Below are 21,665 nucleotides of genomic sequence, written 5' to 3'. Positions count from 1 at the left end.
TACATTCCTAAGAAATGTTAAGATTGTATTTTACTATTTTTTTCCAAATATAGTTTAATACAAACAATTACATAGACCACTTATATTGTCTTAGCATCATTTTATGGAAGCTTCTTGGGGTTAGTCTGTTGTAATCAAATAGACAAATACCTCCCATGGTCACCCCCAAAATAATAAAAATAGGGAACTACTAAATAGACATTTGTTTTCTTCTAAAATATTTAACAGTGAAATGCAAAAGAGTTGAATGAGAGTTTTATGGGAACTTATACTCATCTTCCACTTGAAAACACAACATGAAATGAGTAATTATTAGCCTTAAGTTTTCAATGTGATGCTGTTGCTTTATTCACTTTTTCTTTGGTTTGGATAAAAGGATAATATGATGAGATTCATGGGAAAAATTGAAAAACAGTAGCTTTTAGAAACAAATGTAAGCAGTACATAGTGGATGTTTGTAATTTTACTATAGCTTTTCCTAAGCTTTGTATTTATACCCATTCAAAATGAGAAGTGGAAAAAACCCTACCCAAATCTGTAAATAAATTCCTGAGATTTTATGAATTAATCTTAAAATATTATTTGAATAAGAATCTTATTTCTTAAAGTAACATTTCTTCAGTGCAATTTATGTTGATGCCATCCTTTTTAATGTTCAAAGAAAGAAAAATCTACACATGTTAATACCAACTTAGCATACAAGGTTCAATCACACCAGCTAGTAAATAAAGTAAATAGGAGGAACATTATTGTCCTCCCTCTCTTGCTATTTTCTGATTGTACTATTCTATTTTATGGAAGTAGTATTCATATTTCACACTAAGAATTTTTATACAGAAATTGCCTTGTACCATGAATGCACGTTTTATTGCTGAATGCATTTTGGTGTGTGGGAGGGTACCAGGCATTGAACCCAGGGGCACTTAACCACTGAACCACGTTCCCAGCTTGTTGTTGTTTATTTTTTATTTTTTATTTTGACACAGGGCCTTGATAAGCTGCTTAGGACCTTGCTAAATTGCTGAGGCTGGGTTTGAACTTGTGATCCTCCTGCCTCAGCTTCCCAAGCTGCTGGAATTTCAGGCATGTGCCACTGTAACTGGCTGAATAAACTTTAAATAACAAAAAATCTGAGATTTTTGCAAGTGGTTGTTGCTGAGCAATTTTAAAATTATAGTACTTACAGTAGTTGCTTCATGGCAGTTGTCACACCAAATCACAGGGAAATCTCTCTTCAAGGCCAAAACACATTTTGCATAAATCATAGCACCTATACGTCTGTATTCTGTAAGAAATATATATGATAGAGTTTGAACAGAGTGATGACAGAAAGAGGAATGTTTTTCTTCTTTTCTTCCCTGTGAGCACATAACAGTCTACCCAAAGATGACAGTGGCTGATATTTTGAACTAGTATGGAAATTTTGGTTACATAGATAGTGCTAATGATGTATCTAGGATTTGGCTAAATAAGCATATACAGACACTCCTTTCTGAGGCATACAATAAACTACTAACTTTAAGATAACTGAAATTGAGCTCAACTATGTAAATAGTGGTTAATGTAGTATGCAGAATCTGTGCTTTCCCTCTCTTCATTACTCTATGTATGCGGACCTCTATGCATTGCTGGAATATTTCACTGAATAATTGGTTATCTGGAATAGCTCCTTTTAATTTATTTAATATATGTTCTATTTAGATCAATAGCTCCTTTTAAATAATTTTTCTTATTAACTTAGTCATACTCTAACTCTGTCTTAACTCTACAATAAAGTTGTAGTATGTTTTTTGATCACTAAATATTGGTATTTGGTTATTAATTTATGCTTTCTTTTAGATGGATATACAAATTAATAAAAATGTATGTGTAATGCTTCTGGATAAGCCTTTTCCCCTTTGAAAACAAAAGGTTAGGGTAAGCATTTACTATCCACATTAGCTTAAATGAAAGATTTTTAAAGATTATTGACAATAATGAATACTTGAGATGGAGAATGTTTTGAATAATAACTACATGTCCTTGATCTCAAAATCACTCTATACTTGATTATTCTGTCAGTGAAAGTGAACAAGTGATATTTATTGCTTTATAAGGGTAAAGAGTAATCCTAAGAATACATAAATTTGGTTAATCTAATCATGATTTTTATCCTTCAAAATTTCTTCGTCTAGAAATTAGAAAATATTTATATGCAGAATTGCATAGGGGCACAGGGATATGTGTTCCAGTATATTTATGATTGTGAAATCTCTTTGTGAATAGGCTAGAAATTGTTTGCACTTTGAATTATGTAGTGAGAGATTCAAGAAGTAAAGTAAGTGATAAGCATACAAAAAAGGAACAATGTCCATGAAAAATATCTCACTGATGAGTTTATATTTAAATCATGTTTCTGCATTTTCTAAACTGTGCAAATATTTGGTAGTTTGAAGTCCTTACCTGCATTAGCAGCTGCATCTCCAAAGGAGGAACCATATGCTAACTGTAACATCTGGCCAATCCAACTGAAAAAAAATCCAAAGAAGAAAAAAGGAAATAGTTAATAATAACAGTCAATCAATATTGAGTGACTTGATATGCAAGATACTTTCTCATTTAATGTATAAATCATAAGAGGTAGGGAATATTATTATTCCTATTTAACAGGTAAGAAAACTGAGAGTCAGAGAGGTTAAATAATATTCATGAGTTCATACTGCTAGTAAGTGCCAATGCTCCTAATCTGGGCAGTGTAACTCCAGAGCCCACAATCTACAAGACACAATTTCTAAATATCATTAGAGGTACATTAAAATTCAAAGTGATAAAGCATTAGCATCAAATGCCAAAAAGTTCCATAGACAATACTTTACTTTAGGGTGAAATTTTAAATAAATAATAGAGTAATAACGAGAATGAAAAGAAAACGAAGATCATCATTTGAGGCCTGTAACAATTGTACAAGAACCTTCTCTAAACATGATATCAAAGAAAGCTACATCATTGGTGGTTGCACACTTCTAAGCTCTCCATATCACCAAATTTAGAAAGCTAAATACCAATAGTCACATTCAGAGGTAAACCAATCTGTAGTTCAGCTGATTTCTCAACCCAGACCCTAAAGGTAGGAGGTCCTAGAATAATATATACTAAGTTCTGAAAGAAAATGGATGCCAACAAAGAATAATATACCCAGAAAAATTAAGCTTCAGATTTGATGATGAAATAAAAACTTTTCATGATAAATAAAAGTTAAAAGAATTCATAATTTAAAACCCTGCACTATAAAATATAAAATATTTCATGAAGAAGAAGTAAAAAATAAAATTGAGGGGTAGGGTTGTAACTCAGTGTTAGAGCACTTGCCAAGCATGTGTGAGTCCCTGGGTTCGATCCTCAGTACCACATGTAAATAAATAAAATAAAGGTATTGTGTCCATCTACAACAAAAGTGTTTTAAAAATAAAAACAAAATTGAAAACCAGGAAAGGGAGGAACTACACTAGAAGAATATCCAATCAAAGGAGAAACTAATACAAATTATAAACCAAAAATAAATCAAAATGACAAGGAATAAAAATCATTTCTCAATAACAGCATTGAATGTAAATGACCTAATATCATCCATCAAAAGGAATAGCCTGACAGATTTGATTAAAAACAAGACCCAACAAGTCTCTTCAAGAGATTCACCTTATAGGCAAAGACATCTACACATTGAAGGTAAAAGGATGGGAAAAACATACAGTTCACATGGATCTCATACACAAGCAGGGGTTTCTATCCTGATATCAGATAAAATGGACTTTGAGCCAAAGTTAATCAGAAGGGAAAAGGAAGGACATTTCACAGTGCTTAAAAATTACACAATAAGAAATAATAATCATAAATATTTATGCCCCAACGATGGAGCATCTATGTATATCAAACTAACCCTTCTCAATATCAAGAATCAACTAGACCACAACACAAAATAATACTGGGTGACTCTCACATCACTAGATCTTCCAGACAAACAAACAAACAAAAACTAAACAAAGAAGCAATAGAACTAAAAAATACATTCAATAATTTAAACTTAATAGACATATACAGAATATTTCATCCATCAATGACTGAATACACTTTCGTCTCAGCAGTAATGGATCATTTTCTAAAATAGACCATATCTTAGGCCACAATGCAACTGTCAGCAAATACAAAAACAATAGAGATAATACCTTGCATTCTATCACATCATAATGAAATTAAATTAGAAATCAATGATAAAATAAAAAATAGAAGCTACTCCAAAATCTGGAGACCAAATAATACACTATTGAATAATCAGTGGATAGCAGAATAAATTAAGAATGAAATAAAATAAATAATTAGAAGTAAATGAGAATAGCAAAACAACATATCAAAATTCCTGAGACACCATGAAGTCAGTTCAAAGAGGAGAGTTCATAGCATTAAGTATATTCATTTAAAGAAGAGAAAAATACCACATAAATAATCTAATATTATATCCCAATGCCCTAGAACAAGAAGAACAAATCAACAAAAAAGCAGTAGAAGACAGGAAATAATTAAAGTTAGAGTTAAAATCAATGAAACTGAAAACAAAAAGTTTAAAAATCAACAAAAGTAAAAGTTGGGGCTTTGAAAAAAATAAATAAAATTGATCCTTGTCATTTTGATCTTCCCCACATGTCCTGTTTAGACATCCCTTAGCCAAGCTAACCAACAAAAAGAGGGGGGAAAATCTTCAATTGCTAAAATTAATTATGAAAAAGGAGATATCAACATGGACACTACTGAAATACAGAGGATAATCAGCAACCATCCTTTATGGCCCAACTTTCAAGGTGAAGTAGAACCATCAGTCAAGATCCAGTTATAATTTCCTATTCCCAAAGAGCATAAGTAATGGCACTGAATATCATGTTAAGTGCTTAGTAAACTGAAACTACTAATTTTACATTGGATTCTTTGTTGTAGAGATAATTAAGCAGTTTTTACAAGGCAAAACCTATGTCTTTTGATGTCTAGGATTGAAACTTTCCTCCAAATCAGTTCCATTATTCTGTTTCTGAAAATGCTGACAACAGAATAAGACCATTCCTTTCTCCCCTATTCCAAATAAAATTTTTAACATTTCATTATTTATTTTACTGAAATTTAGAAACTGGTGGGTGGAGACTAACAGATCAAGATCATAGTGACCAGTTTGAATAAAACAGAACATTGCATATTCAAATCAGAAATAGTGTTATCATCTGGTATTGTCATTTTGATCTTCTCCACATGTTCTGCTTAGACTTCACTGTCTAGCCACAAATATTTACTATAGTGTGGGTTTATTTTGTTGTGTTAAAAATACAGTATTTGTGGGGCTGGGGTTGTGGTTCAGTGTTAGAGTGCTCGCCTAGCACATGTGAGGCCCTGGGGTCGATCCTCAGCACCACATAAAAATAAATTTTAAAAAAGGTATAAAAAATATAATATTTGAAGCAAAATAACAGACAATATAATTAGTAACTATGATGGAACTGTAATAAGAAAATCATACTATGAGATCATTTATTCTAAAAATTCTGGTTATTTTTATTGATGACCTATATTGATTATTTAAAGATTCATATTGCATATTTTTATTTTTTTAGTTGTAGTTGTACATAGTACCTTTATTTTTATGTGGTGCTGAGGATCAAACCCAGTGCCTCATGCATGCTAGATGAGCATTCTACCCCTGAGCTACATCCCCACCACCCCCATTTTGTATCTTTACAACACAAATTTCTGTTAGCTTCTTGTTAACAGGGTATAATAATGAAGTTCTCTATTATAGAATTCCTTAAGTGCCCATGTTTTAACTTCCTTGAAATATTAAACAAATTCTTGGCATAGTTAATAAATTAATGACCTTTAGTGACATGGGCAGATATTTTATTCATTTAAAGTAGTCACATGTTATAATGTAAATATGTTGGTAAAAATATTTTATTGGCGTGAACAAAGTAAAGAACCAAGATTATAAAACATTTGTTTGCAAATCATGCAATAAAGGAAGCTTTTATTAAGAACTATATAAAACAGAATTCTTTTTCCTTCTCTCAATTTCAAGTGTTCAGTAGCTACATGTGCCTAGTGGCTACTGCATTGGATAGTGTAGATAAAGAATATTTTTATCATTACAGAATGTTCTATTAGACAACATTTCATTAATTTTATGTTTTAGGTGTTCTTAGGTTTGGCATAGAATTCAGACTTTTGCATATATTTAATGGATGTTGTAATGCATAATTAAAAAATCTCAAGTAATTGATGTTTGCATATCTTTACAATACTATAATCCCCTCATTGCTCCTTGAAAATAATACATTATATATAAGATACTAAATTTAAATGTACATTTTCAAAATTTTTTTAAAATAAAAAATTCTATATTTAGAAGCCAAAATATTTCTCAAATGAGAAATTAATGTAATTTTCAAGGGATTGTATTTAAGTAGAAATTAGTTCTTCCTTCTTTGCTTCAGCTAGGAGAAAATTTGATATTTATTGAAAATGTAAGCTCAATAACATTGTCATCATCCATATAAACTGTTAAATCTTCATGAAAGCAGTAAGAAACTAAGCATGTATTTTCCCTGCTGAGCAATTGTTGTCCTCTTTTTCTTGAGATGTTATGAACTTACTTTTAGAAAATTAAAGCTTTGAAAATTACTATTCTTCAAACTACTGGAGTGCAATTTTCCATATTCCCATATATATTATGACAATGTTTATCTTGATTTTTAAAATATAAAGAATGCATATCTTCTTACAGATGTAATTATTGACCTTTATTTATTAACTGATTTTCCTTGTTATAATACTAAAAACTGAAAAGAAATTTGAAATTGAGCTAGCCTAGTTCAAAGAGGAGTATTAAAAGTTTAGTATCGTGTTGAATATATTCTTTTTTTCTTTTAACTGCTTTTTTGAGGTATATATGTACATCAGACAACCTCAGAATATAGAGAGCCCTCCAGGGCAGAGAGTAGATTTGTTTTCTGACCAAGTTAATAAGAGGATCTCTCTGGCCAAAGGTGGTGCAGGTTTACTAGCTGTTCCTTCAAAGACTGGGGCTGCTCAGCTGCCACAGAAACCCAGTGTGTGTGCAGCAGAAACCTGGTCTGCTACACCTCCTCATTGGAATTTTCAGGGCAAGAGGAACCTGCTTCAGTGAAGCTCATGCTGCCTGCTGTGCCAGGATTAATAAAGGCCTTTGTCTCCACCCCAGGAGTCTCTGTCATTCTTCAGCCTCCACCAAAATGGTGACAGACTAACTTGTATGCTTGCAAACTGTGTAAAATCTCAAAATGTACCTGGTTCTTGTGAAAACAAGACAAATTAGACTTCAATAGGTATGCTCAGAAAAGCTACATATAAACCAGAGGATGGGAGAAAGGCAGAGTGGGTAAAATGGTCAGAATAGAAGAGGTGGGTGGTGTAGAAAACTGAGATCAAAACATTTTGTTTGTAGCAACAATTAATACATTTCATTTTCAGTCAGTTAAGTCTGGACCTCAAAATAAAGGGTATGTGTTAATATTAATCTTGATCAAAACCAAAACACCTGAAGGCATAAGTTCTTCAGAACGAAAGGATGCCTAAATAGTTTTGGAAATTTCACTCAGAATTTCCTAGTTGTCAGTTCTAGAAGACTCCACAGTTTTCCCACTGGTAGGCTGGGGTGGAATTGCTGTTCTCATCCCTAAGCCTCTTAATCTTTGTTTTCCAATCCCAAATCTTTAAAGAAATCTTCAGTCAAAACTAAATTAAGACTGGTTTTATATTCTTTTTTGCACTTCCACCCTCCTACTCCCCAGGCCACTTCCACCAACCTAGCACTTCCCCCTCTCCTCTTGTTTTCCCCACCCCTCTCCCATAGTCCTCCCCTTCCTGATCCTCCCCTCTCTACCGCTGAACTCCCTTTCCCTTGGGCCCAGATGTGAAAACTGTACAAGGTGTGCCCAGAAGGAAGGGGAACACCCCATTTCATAGAAAGCAATCAAATGACCACCAATTGATTGAATTGTTAATTTTGGATTTATTATTATGGCGATGGCAAAGGCATTGGCATTATATTTGTAATTCACATGGCATATTTTTCGGTCCACTCCCGAGCGACTCTGTCATACTTTCTCCTGTCCTTTAGATAGATCTTAGCAATTTCAGGAACCAAAGGATCATCCGGGTTAGGGTCGCACAACATAGAGCATATAGATAACAACACTTTAGAGATTGTCAGTGCTGGTGACCACTCAGATCTAAGGATGTCTAGACAAATGTTTCCACTTCTGTTGATATTAGGGTGGTAAATTCGGGTGATGAACATGATCTTGGGTGGTTTGAAGGGATAATCAGATGGAAACTGTATGGACAGGAAAAAGACTCCTCCCTGGTAGGGACTGTCGCTGGGCCCCATGATGGCAGCTTGCCAACGAAACATATCGTCCCCCACCGGCCCTGCAGAGCACTGGGCTGGGGGGTCTCGAGCCAGGTCAAGGAGTTCCTTGTGAATGCGCTTCAGAGCCATTGCGGGGCTGTCACTGCTTGGCACTGGTGCTGGCGCCTGTTGGAGGGAGTCCGAGATCACGACTGTGGGTTGCGAAGAGCAGCGGGCGGATGGCAGGACTGTGGGTGCTCGGGATGGTCCAGGGGTCTGAGCGGCGCTGATAGGAGCAGAGAGTGGAGCTGAGCCAGGAGAAGGAATGGGGTGCTCCCCCGCACCTGAGGCTCTGCTGAACACCTGTGTGTGGTTCAGGGCCGGTGTCGATGTGCCTTCTGGAGCTGAAAATTCCCGCTGCACGGAGGCCGTGATGCCTTAAGAAAATTCCCGCTGCCCTGAGTGGCCCACTCTCCTGTCCAGGGCAGCCTGCCGCTGGCCTCTAGCCCCTGACGCCCACATCCGGGCCCTGGCAACAGGAGGGGATCCGCTCTGTGAGGTCACAGAGGCCGCCCTGAGGGAGCTGCGCAGTGTCGCCCAGGGCGCATCCCGAGGGGCGGGGTCGGGAGCGGGGAGGGAGTGGGGTCTGGGGTGCTTGAGGGGAAGGTGGGGGCTGTTGCAGGGCTCACCCTGGCTCTTCTCTCTCTCTCTCTCTCTCTCTCTCTCTCTCTCTCTCTCTCTCTCTCTCGTCTCCCCCCCACCCCCGTGGCTGGGTGGGCCACAGTGTGCCGCCCTCTGCTCAGTTACCAGAATGGGTACAATCAGTTTAATGCAGGCGCCCTTCCCATCCCTTGGCCCCCCAGCCTCAGTATGGTTGCTACTGCTTTGGCTTGATCCTGATCTCTATTCTCTCTGCCTATCTTTAAGAGTAAGCTACACACGCTATGGAACACACTTCCATGTGTACTTCTTAACTGAGACAGTCCCTTGTACACACAACCTTAGCAGTTATGTTTGAGATAATATATTTTACAATAACTTTTGATAATGTTTTAGTAAATTTATTTTTAGGAAGGTTTAAAACCTTCAAAATTTCAATTTGGAACTGAAGTCAATTGAATCTTTGAAGAATTATTGACAGGACAGGGTATGAGGGAGGAAGAAGGGAAGGAAAATAAACCAGTCCATCTGGCATATATATGAAATTTAGTTATTGTTTTTTTTTTTATAAATGCAATAACTTGGGAAGGGATGACAGTTCTAATAGCAAACATGACTGCACAACAGAATCTCTTTGATTCCTGAGGATTTCCTATACAAATGTTGATTATATGTATAGAAATGTAAAGCCAGATAAGTACTACCAGAATAGATTAGTCTGTTTGCCATGTCCATTCCTTTTCATAATTAAGCAAAAAATTTAATAAGGAGTTTTTACATTTCGGTAAGAAATTTTGTCATACATGTCAGATTACAGTTGCACTTATGCTGAATATTCAGTTATGAAAATTCCCTGCTGCAAAACTAGTTATTTAATATACATATTCAACCAACTTAGGAAGGCAAGATAAGAATTACTTGACAATACAAGGGGGAGAATGTAGATGTTTGACTAGGTTTTCTAATAATGTTATGATATGTCTAACTCACTGAAAGGGACATTGAGGTTTCTGGTGTTGTATGGTACCAAAGAAGAACATATTTTTTTTCTTTTTTTTTTAATCCTCATGTAACATTTTATTTAAAAGCCCTAAAATTAACCAACATAATCAGCAATAATTTTTTTAGCAGAGGCACTTTTAAATCAGTGTTCCATTTCTGTTATTTATTTTTTTAAATTGGTGCACTGTAGTTATACATAATAATGGAATTCATTGAGAGATGTTCATACATGTACATGAATAGTTTGGTTAGTTACATTCTGCTGTTCCTTCCCTTTACCATTCCTCCTTGTTCTTACCCCTGGTTCACCTTTCTCAACTCCACAAGAAGAGCATGTTTGTTGTTGTTGTTGTTGTTTGGTTTTTGTATTCTGAAGGAATCAACTATTCATGTCACTGTGCTGAATATCAAATTTTAAAATCTACATTTAAAATAACATTATGTAAAAACATCAAAATGAATATCAAAATGTATTCCTTGTGTAGAAAGCATATATAATATTGCAAACTTTTGAGATAAGATTTCAAAGATGTTTCTCCATAGAAATGAGATTTGAAAGATTATTTTGCAATACAGGATGCCATTAGTGCCTAACAATTTATTTTTTTTTCTTACAGGATGCCATTAGTGCCTAAAAATTTATTTTTTTCTTTCATTTTTTAGTTGTAGATGGAACAAATACCTTTATTTTATTAACTTATTTTTATGTGGTGCTGAGGACCAAACCTAGTGCCTCACACATGCTAGGCAAGCACTCTAACACTGAGCTATAACCATAGCCCCAATATCTAACTTTTTTATTGGATTGGGCATCAGGATCATGTAATCTTGTGTGAGATCTCTATAGAAAAAAACGTGTGACCATGATCCTCATATACTTTCCACAGAATATACCATTTTACATTCAGTTTCATCCCCAATGTTGCTGTTTTCATTTAGAATGTAATAATTTATCACCAGAGTATAATTTTATACACACACATAATTATTGTATTTGAGACCGAGTCTCCCTATAATGCCTGTTGCCCAGTCCCAGGCTGGCTTGAAACTCTTTAATTTTTCTAAGTTGGTCTCCTGAGTAGCTGGGACAGCAACCATGTGCCATCATGCCTGACCACAATAATATATATTTAATGAGTGTTTATACTGCCCATCTTTCAACTCTCAAATGCATCTGCCATTTAGAACAATCTTCCTAAAACACAAATCAATTTCTATCATAATGTTTTTCAAAAGCTCTCCATCACCTTCAGGATGAGTTCTAAATTTCAATGCTTCCCTATTAATTCCTCTTCAGGGACAATTAAACTTTCTTCTGTTACACAGAAATTTTTCCCTCTAATACAGCATATATTATACTACTTTGTTTTGTCTACCTAAATGTCCACCCTCTTAACCAGTCTGATAGATCTTTGATGATAGGATTGGCTTGGATCTTTTTTGTCCTCTTACTGCCTAGTGAATAGTAGGTACTCAATATTTTCTGGATGAGTGCATGAATTCATTACAAGTTAAATGATATAATTTATGCTGGGTTTGATATAAAAGGTTTATAATTTTTCATTTCTCTACATAACCTAAAATGTAGGTCATAAACATTACAGGTTATGAGATATTATACCACAACAAAACCAAAAAGCAATATAGTTTATATTGCATTATTCTTCATTTGACAAGCCCTCAATGACAGTTCGAAGTGACTTTACCTTTCATATGACATAATGGAATGCTTCTCTTAGAGTTTAGTCATAAGGGCATATTGCTTTCTTCAGACACAGTCACCCTTACACTTTCATTATAGATAATGAACTGTCAAAATTTTAGGAATAAAAATGATACAAGCATCCTTTCAATGTGGTATGTTATTGAAACACATATCTAATTCCACAAAAAGCCTTATTTCATTGCCCAAAGAAAATTCTGTTAAGGAAATGCTTGCTTTCATAACATTTCCTTCATAGTTCATACTAATCAAAGGACAATCATAATATTAGCATCCAGTTTAAAATGTATGGGATGGAGAAGACTAATATCTCTCAACTGTTTTTTTCTAATTTTCCATCACTGTGTCTAGCCAAGTGTTCTATTTAGTGATCAAAGAAAAATTACAGCTCAGTAACTGATTATTTAATTTCCTACGACCCTGGCAGAAGTTGACATAATTATGAAATTGATTTTTTTTAAATTGGGAAAGTTATACAGAAAAGTTATAAAGTTATAAAGCTTATAAATGCCATTTTTATCCATTCATCCACTGAAGGACATCTAGGTTGGCTCCACAGTTTAGCTATTGTGAATTGTGCTGCTATAAACATTGATATGGCTGTGTCCCTGTAGTATGCTGTTTTTGGGTCCTTTGGGTATAGTCCGAGAAGAGGAATAGCTGGGTCAAATGGTCGTTCCATTACCAGCTTTCCAAGGAATCTCCATACTGCTTTTCAAATTGGCTGTGAATGGATAATTATGATTGTAATGCATTCCACTATTGTTATGTAAGAAGTAAAATTTTTATTTAAATATTTATTTATTTTTAGTTGTAGTTGGACACAATATCTTTATTTTATTTTTATGTGGTGCTGAGGATCAAACCCAGGGCCTCACACGTGCTAGACAAGCACTCTACTGCTGAGCCACAATCCCAGCCCAGAAATAAAATTTTTAAAAAAAGTTATAAAGCTCAATATGGTTGTTGTGTCTAAAATGGTTCTCAAACTCAAGCCTTCATAAGAATCTTCTGGAAGGTTTGTTAAGACACACTGTACCCAGTTTTAAAGACTCAGTCAACAGGTGTTGCCTCAGAATTTGTATTTCTTTTTTAAAATATTTATTTTTTAGTTATAGGTGGACACAATATCTTTATTTTATTTTTCTGTGGTGCTGAGGATCGAACCCAGTGCCTCACACATGCTAGGCAAGCGCTCTACCTCCTAGCCACAACCCCAGCCCCCAGAATTTGTATTTCTAACAAATTTCACGTGATGCTGATGATGCTGGCCTGTGGGCAGTACTTTGAGAACCATTGGTTTAAAATAAAGGAATGTAACTGGCAGCTTAGGTCATAGATTTGGGCTTAAGGATCCTCAAACATTCATCCACATGCTATGGTAATGATCTTATGTTAATGATGTGTCAGTCAGTTTAATTTTCAGTGGAGCATTCAGTCAATGCCATCAGCATGTATTCAAAATAATCCTAGGTATCATGGGCCTTATAAAAGAAGGCAACTTAATCTTTTTTTTTTTAATAGGACTTAATGTTTTGTTGAAAAGATAATACTGATAATGCCAATTGAACAATGTAAGCTGCTATATGGTTGAGTGTTATTGTTGTCATTCAGGGAAAAACTGTGCTACAAATTAGTATGCAAGAATTAGTTAGGCTTCAGTTCATGGATTCTTGAGGAATTGGAGTGGGAATAGGTCTTAAAGGTTAATTAAGTGTTTTGGATAGGTCCAATGAGAGAGTAGATTGTGATCTGATCTAAGAAAGGGAAAGATGCTCCAATAAAGATTATAAGGAATCACAAGACATAAGAGTTACTTAAGGAATATCAGAGAGGCTACTAGTAGGAACTATAAGATAAATTCTAAAGATAAAATTCTGAACTGTTCAGAAGTTTGAAATACTGATGATTTGAAAATTTCCAGAAAAATACATATTAGGACAGTTGTACAGTCTATTTCTCATCCATTTATAAAAATAGATTTATTGAGGTATAACTCATATATCTTACTGTACATTTTAAGTGTACAATTTGACATGTATATAATTGTGAAACTATCACAACTATCAAGATGATGCACACATTCATCTTCCCCCAAAGTTTTATTTGTGTCCCTTTGTAAACTCTCCTTTAATCATCCCATACCCAATAACCACAAGTCACATTTTGTAACAGACTGAATTTTATATAATTATTATTAAGTCATGCAGTATTTGTTTTGTAGCTGGCTTATTTCACTTTCTGCAATTATTTTGAGACTTGTTCATATTGTTGACTGCATCATCAGTTGAATGTTCTTATTGCAGAATGGTATTCTACTATGTGTGTATACACCAGAGTTTGTTTACCCATTTACTTGTTGATGGTCATTCAGATTGCTTTCAGTTTGGGGCCATTATGAATAAAGTTGCTATGATATAAAATTGCTCATTACAAGTACATTATCAAATATATGGCTTACAAATGTTTTCTTTCCTCTATGGCTTGTGTCAAATTCTTTTAATATTATCTAAGAGCAGATTTTTATTTAGATGAAGTCCAATTTTTTAATGTTTTCATTTTAATTTATCTCAGGGTATTTCCTAATTTTGCTTATGACTTCTTTTTTCATATATATGTGGGTATTTTAAGAGTCTATTGTTTAATTTCTGCATGTTTTTTAAAATTTTTATTCTGCTATTTATTTATAGTTTTGTTCCACTTGGATAAGAAAAGGTACTTTTTAGCATTTTCTGTCTTTTAAATGTTCCAAGACTTATTTCATGGCTTAATAAGTGGCCTATTCTGGAGAATGTTCTATAGAAAAATATATTCTTCTGTTATTTTGGGGTAAAGTATTCTGCACTTGTCTGTTAGCCCAAATGATCCATAGTGTTGTTAATGTCCTCCTTCCTTATTTATGTTGTTTGGTTCTTCTATTCATTATTTACAGTTGTGGTATGGAAGTCTCCTTCTATTATTATTTTGTTTTCTATTTCTCCCTTGAACTATGTCACATGTGCTTCATGTATTTAGGAGATATGATGTTTAGTGCATAGATATTTATAATTGTCATAACTTCTTGTAAATTAACACTGATGTCTTTGTACCATGTTATGTTTAACAGTTTTAACATGCTATTTTAACAGTTTTTGACTTATAGTCTAGTTTGTCTGAAATAAATTTGACTATCACTTTTTTCATTTATTTACATTTGCATGGGATGCTTTTTCCTTCTTTAACTTTCCTCTATTGTGTGTCCTGAGATCTATAGAGAATTTTTTATAGACAATATAGTTGCAACCATTTTTATAAAACATCCATTCAGCCAATGTCTTTTGATTGTGTAGTTTAATTCATTTAAAGTAATTTTACTGATATGAAGGGGTTTATTTTGCCATTTTATTAATTGACTTGTAGTTATTTTGTTCTTCTTTTTCTTTCTTCCTGCTTTCCTTTGCATTCCATTGACTATTTTATAGTGAATGCTTTGATTCCATTTTTGAATCATTTTATATATGTTCTTTAGATATTTTCTTTGTGGTTATCATTGGAATTGTCTTATCATGTCTTAAAGTTTAATATTATATTTTATATTGATGACTACTTAATTTCCATCACAATTATAAATGGCCAAATAGGGGCTGGTGTTGTAGCTCAGTGACAGAGTGCTTGCCAAGCATGCACTGGGTTCAATTATCAGCACCACATACAAATAAATAAAATAAAAGTCCATTAACAACCAAAACATAAAAATATGGCCAAATAATACTGTTATATTGTGTGCTGTGCATGTACAAATATGTAACAACAAATTCCATCCATATGTAGAAGTATAATGCACCAATAAAGGTGTGAAAATAAAGAAAACTCCTCTATACTCCTTTGCAGCTTCCAGCTACCATTTTGTTATTGATGTCACAAGTTATATCAATATATTTTATCCATTAATATAGATTTATAATTTTAAAATATTTTAAAATTTAAATTTTCTATAAGAATTATAAGTGAATTTGTGCACCCAAATTATAGTAACATAGGTTATTATATCTGTGTAATTACCTTTACCAAAGAACTTTCTATTTTCATATGGATTTATGCTATTGCTATTGTTACTTCTTTTTATATTGAAAGAATCTCTTCAGCATTTCTTGTGGAGTAGTTTTAGAGACAATGCACATCTTCAGCTTTTTCTAAATGTGGGAAATTCATAATTCCTTCTTTACTTTTAAAGGTCAGATTTGTTAGGTACAGTATTCTTGGTTGACTTCCCCCAGCACTTTAAAAATGACCTTTTACTCCCTTGTAGCCTACCAGGTTTCTTCTGAGAAATGTACTGATAATCTTATGAAAGCTCCTGTGTGATGAATAATTTTTCAATGGATGCTTTCATGATTTTAAATTTTTTTACAGTTTAGTATCAATGTTTATGCATGTATATTTTTAGTTTTCCTTGTTGCAATTCTTAGAGCTTTTTGAATCCGTATGTTCATTTATTCTCTCAGATTCAGGGAGTTTTCAGCTATTCTTCAAATTTGCATTCATCCCTCTTTTCTCTTGCTCTTTTCCTTCTGATATTCCAGCAATTAGTACATTGTTTGGGTTGATAATTTCCACCCACCCCTTGGTCTTCTTGCTTTCCTTTGTTCTATTTTTTTTCTTTTTTGCTCCTCTAACTCAATGATTTCAATTAATATTTCTTCAGTTGAGTGATTCTTTCTTTCACCTGAGAAAGTCTGCTGCTGAATACCTTTAATACATTTTTCAGTTCACTTTTGCATTTTTCAGTTCAAGAATTTCTGCTGGTTATTTTTTGTAGTTTCTTTTTCGTGACATTCTGACTTTGTTCATGCACAATAATTTTCCAGAGTTCATTTAGATTTTTTGTGTTTCTTTCAAAAAATTACTTAGCACCTTAGAATTTTTGTCAGGCAGCATATAGATATGAATATTTAGGGTTGATTTTCAGAGTTTTATTTGATTATTTTTTGGGGCCATGTTTTTTCTATTTCTTTGTAGCCCTTGCAATTATTTTTTTGAAATTTGGTGTCAGGAGCTGTCTGTGGGCTGTGTGTAACTATGTTGCGAATAGTAGCCTCCTGAGGGGATAAGTTACCCTTGTCCCTAACCCTAGCAATGGCCAACCGCCAAGTAAACCCCAATCTGCATTGCTTTCTCCCCCCAGCAGATGTGTCAGACCACAATGTTGGACTCTCTTCTCTTAATTTTGTGAATAAGGGAATTTGCTAGACAAAGAACCCACCCATTCATGCTTTGTGTTACACCACCATGATTAGCCTAGCTTAAGTACTTTTTAAATAACATCTCATATATTTTTTTTAAAGAGAGAGTGAGAGAGGAGAGAGAGAGAGAGAGAGAGAGAGAGAGAGAGAGAGAGAGAGAGAGAGAGAGAATTTTTAATATTTATTTATTTTTTTTTTAGTTCTCGGCGGACACAACATCTTTGTTTGTATGTGGTGCTGAGGATCGAACCCGGGCCTCACGCATGCCAGGCGAGCGCGCTACCGCTGAGCCACATCCCCAGCCCTCATATATTTTTTTAAAGAGAGAGAGAGAGAGAGAGAGAGAGAGAGAGAGAGAGAGAGAGAGAGAGAATTTTTTTTTAATATTTATTTTTCAGTTTTCGGTGGACACAACATTTTTATTTTATTTTTTTATGTGGTGCTGAGGATCGAACCCAGTGCCCCCTGCATGCCAGGCGAGCGCGTTACCACTTGAGCCACATCCCCAGCCCCAACATCTCATATATTTTGATATGTACTGTTTTTATTTCCTTCAGTTCAAAGTACATCTAATTTTCATTTTGTTTTCTTCACAGGACTATGGGTTATTTAGAGGTGAGTTATTTTGTATTTGAATATTTGAAGGTTTTCCAGACATCTTTGTTTGTTTCTAGTTTAATTGCATGTGGCCAGAGAAAACAATTGTATGACTTAAAATTAACAATATTATTATTTTAAACTCAGTGGTTCAAATTGTATAATTTGAAAGTGTAAGGCAAATTATAACATGGAATAAATATCATAAACTTCCTTACAGAGAGGCATAGAGTAATGTGACAAGTTTAATATATCCATAAGAACTTCTAAATCAAGGCAAACAACCAAAACCATGTCTGCAGTTCCAATAATTCTTCCAATTTGATTAAAACTGGTGGCTAGGTAAGTTAACAACTAGTGCATCTAAATGGTTTTTCATTTACATATTAAATTGCTTGATTCCTTTGTGTCAACATATTATATATTTTGGTGTTTAAATAAATTGGATAACATATTGGTAGAGACTAATAAAATATTTTTGTTTCTTAGACTGAGATTTCTAGTATATTAAAAGATTAATTTAAATATAAAATATGAATTCTATTAGCTTTCCTTCATCTTTTCCTTAAGATTAATATCCAAACTATTTATTCAGTGATTTTTATCTTGAGACACTCTTTCTTCTTGATTTTGGTTTTCTGTTTTATATTGTAATTTATAGATAAAGCAAATGCTTTCTTTTTTTCTGGTAAGTTACTTAATCTTATCTGTCTTTCCTCTTTATTGCCAGGGTATTTATCATCCTGTGTTAATAACCAAAAGACTAAGAAGATTCAATTATCTTCTACTTCATTTTAAAAGCACATAGAAAGATTTGCTGAAATGTTTTAGTTTATCCCACTAATCAAATAAGCTTTACTTACAGGATAAGTAGCTTCTAGCTGTGGTTATTAACCTTTATATTTCCTGTTCTACAGAGAAGTAATGATTGACTTGACAAATAGAAACAAAAAGGCATGCAGACTTTCTGTAATGACTTCATATGTTGAAATTAATCAACTATTGAGAATAATTTTGTCTGCTACAATTGCTGAGTCTTTATAAGTAATACCACCCAGAGGATCAAGCATTTGTACTGATTTGATTGTTCAACATGATTTTGTTGTTCTTTTTAAATTCAATATTCACTTAGATTTGTTAGAAAAATAACAGATGAACCTGACCCAAACACCTTAATCATGACAAGAGAACATGACAACCTTTGTTACCTATGTATGTGTGAATATTTTTTTTTCTTTTTATGGAGCTAATGGGATTAAAAACAAACAAGCAATACTATAAACCTGTCAATCCTATGCAGAGTGTTGCCTCTTTTGTTTTAAGTTTAAATGAACCTGTTTAATACTGTGATAACCTAATAAGTTTGTGTTGCATAATGTTTAAATTTAAAATCTATTTCAGTGAAAATATTATACCTCATTTAATTAAAAAATGTTATGCACATGAAGTGGGAAAATCAGAGTTATACAAAGTCTTAAAAGGAATTGCCATATCTGGGGCACAATACTTAATTCAATCATTGTCCTGATATTTACATATTTTAAAATGAAGAGGATACCACAATCTTTGAAAATGTTTTATCTAAATATGTATTAAATTTTATTTAAATGAAAATCATATTTGATATGGTTTGCTATTACAGGAAAATCAAATTTACTTTATATGCCTTTCCACATATTATTACATCATAGTTTAGATGATAGGAATTGTGTTAATTTAGGTTATAATTTATTCATGATCTCTTAAATAGTATTGTTTTATTCAATAGTTATTATTATCTTTTCAAATTATTTCATCTCATTCACTTTCCAAGGGAAAAATGTAACAAATCAGTGAGATATAATTTTCATTTTCTAGTTGTATATTTGAAGTTAATTATGATGTTTCTATGTAGAGACATATTTATTTTAATTGAAACACTCTATATTCCTCTTCTTTCATTTGTCCAATAAAATCACTCACCAAATATGAAATGTTTTCAAGAAAAAACAATACACTACAGATACCTAATTTTAAGTAAATGATTCTTGATATATTTTTAAATTACATAAAATTCCTGGAAAATTATTTAGAAGATATCTCAACTCTCATTTCATATCTTAACATAATATGAATATTCCAATTCAATCAATATTTATTATGAAATAGCTCTAATATTTCTTTGACTAGAAGATTAAATAAGTATTATGGTGTGAAAAAAAGCAGATATTAAGATTATTTGATTCTTTAATAGTTTGACTTTTGACATACTGACTGTAGAATATATGCAGTTAGGTTATGCTTGTACTGTGAAAAGAATGAGGCATTTCTATTAATTTCCTGGGAAAAACAGCTTTTCCTTTGAAACATTGTTTTCATGGTGTTCAGTGCAAACATTCAGTAAGGTTCAGTTCTGTTATTCACAGTGAATGGGATTAAATGAATTAAATGGGATTAATGAATGGGATTAAAAACAAACAAGCAATACTATAAACCCAAATTTACCCTTTGATGTGTCGTTTAAACAGTTTTTTAAAAGGTTTAACTTTTTCAGAGCATCTTGCCTCCTTCTTTATGAAGACAATAAATGGGAAACAGCATGATCATCCATGATTCCTAACATTTTGGCAAACTTCCTTGCACCCTTACCGATTCTTTACTCCTTTTTATAACTTAATTTCCACTGTATATACTGCCCTTGATGTCATTCTCTCATGTTTCACTTAGTTTCAACTGCTATTTGCTTAACATCATTATCTTTAATCTCTTCTTATTATTGTTTTATTTTAGCCTGTAAACATATCCCTATCTTTTCCCTTATATAAAACAAAGTTCTACTTTAAAAAAATTATTTTTTAGTTGTAGTTGGACACAATACCTTTATTTTATTTTATTTATTTATTTTTATGTGGTGCTGAGGAGCTAACCCAGGGCCTTGCACATGTGAGGTAAGTGCTCTACCGCTGAGCCACAACCCCAACCCCAAAACAAAACTCTACTTTTAATCCCAATTTTCTTCCAAATGCCAAATAATAGCCCTACTTTACTTCTTGACAGAATAGAACATATTTATTGTTTTCACATCTGTATATTTTTCAATGTTTTTCCAGGGGGCTTCTTGTTATGAATAATTATGCCATTCTCTAGGGATATTCACGTAGCCCTTCTGATAATTGTGAGAATTTTATTTTCTTCTTATAAAAAGTTATTACTTTTGTGCTGTCAAGAAGGAGGCTATTGCTGAGCACAGTTGCACATGTCTACAATCCCAGTGGCAGAGGAGGCTGAGGCAGGCGGAGCATGAGTTGAAAGCCAGCCTCAGCAACAGCAAGGCACTAAGTAACTCAGTGAGACCTGTCTCTAAATCAAAATAAAAAATAGGGTTGGGGATGTAGCTCAGTGGCCAAGTGCCCCTCAGTTCAATCCCTGGTTCAAAAAAAAAAGAAAAAAGAAAAAAGAAAAAGAAAAGAAAAAGAAAAAAAAAGAAAGGAAGAAAAAGAAGATTTTTTTCTCCATACAGTAAAAATATTTTTGTACTTGGATCTCAGAGGCATGAATTATAGACAGTAGCAATGTGATATAAAATTTAAAGTAATTAAAATTGAGAGTGAGCTATATAAACTCAACTAAAGGAAGACCATCCGTTCCTTCTGGCATGTTGAATAAAAACATATGCAATTTTCCCTTTGAAATTATAGATAATTTTAATTTTAATTAAACATTAATACAAGAGCCTGTTATAGTCAAAGGTTCATTGATGACACTAGTCAACACAGTTTAAAATCTGCATATGTAGTTAAAAATATCAGTAAAGTTTATCTAATTGGAATTAAATGTCTTATAGAGCATATTTTATTTACATGATTTTTTTTGGGGGGGGGATACTGGAGATTGAATTTAGGGGCACTAGACCACTGAGCCACATCCCCAGCCCTATTTTGTATTTTATTTAGAGACAGGGTCTCACTGAATTTTTAGCACCCTTTTTTTTTTTTTTTTTTTTTTTTTTTTTTTTTGCTGAGGCTGGCTTTGATCCTCTGGAGTCAGCCTTAAGAACTGCTAGGATTATAGGCATGTGCCA

The 21,665-nt window shown here is 33.4% G+C and overlaps 2 protein-coding genes across 2 annotated transcripts in view; both read right to left on the bottom strand.

Moving 5' to 3' along the window:
* Window positions 1-21,665, bottom strand: part of LOC308639744 (uncharacterized protein) — a 121,393-nt gene that overhangs the window by 7,029 nt on the left and 92,699 nt on the right. The window contains exons 6-7 of the mRNA XM_081278038.1: window positions 2,443-2,507; window positions 1,185-1,285 (exon numbers count right to left, since the gene is read on the bottom strand). Coding sequence (XP_081134164.1) covers window positions 1,185-1,285; window positions 2,443-2,507 — 166 coding nt within the window. The remainder of the gene's footprint in view (window positions 1-1,184; window positions 1,286-2,442; window positions 2,508-21,665) is intronic.
* Window positions 8,108-8,551, bottom strand: LOC308639052 (ubiquitin-conjugating enzyme E2 D2-like; the record flags this gene model as incomplete). Its single annotated transcript, XM_081277020.1, has 1 exon — window positions 8,108-8,551. The coding sequence occupies one exon, from the start codon at window positions 8,549-8,551 to the stop codon at window positions 8,108-8,110; it is 444 nt and encodes a 147-aa protein (XP_081133146.1).

This window comes from Spermophilus citellus (assembly GCF_964194105.1).
Source record: "Spermophilus citellus genome assembly, chromosome: X".
Lineage (NCBI taxonomy): Eukaryota > Metazoa > Chordata > Mammalia > Rodentia > Sciuridae > Spermophilus > Spermophilus citellus.
This window is presented reverse-complemented; position numbering and strand designations above follow the sequence as displayed.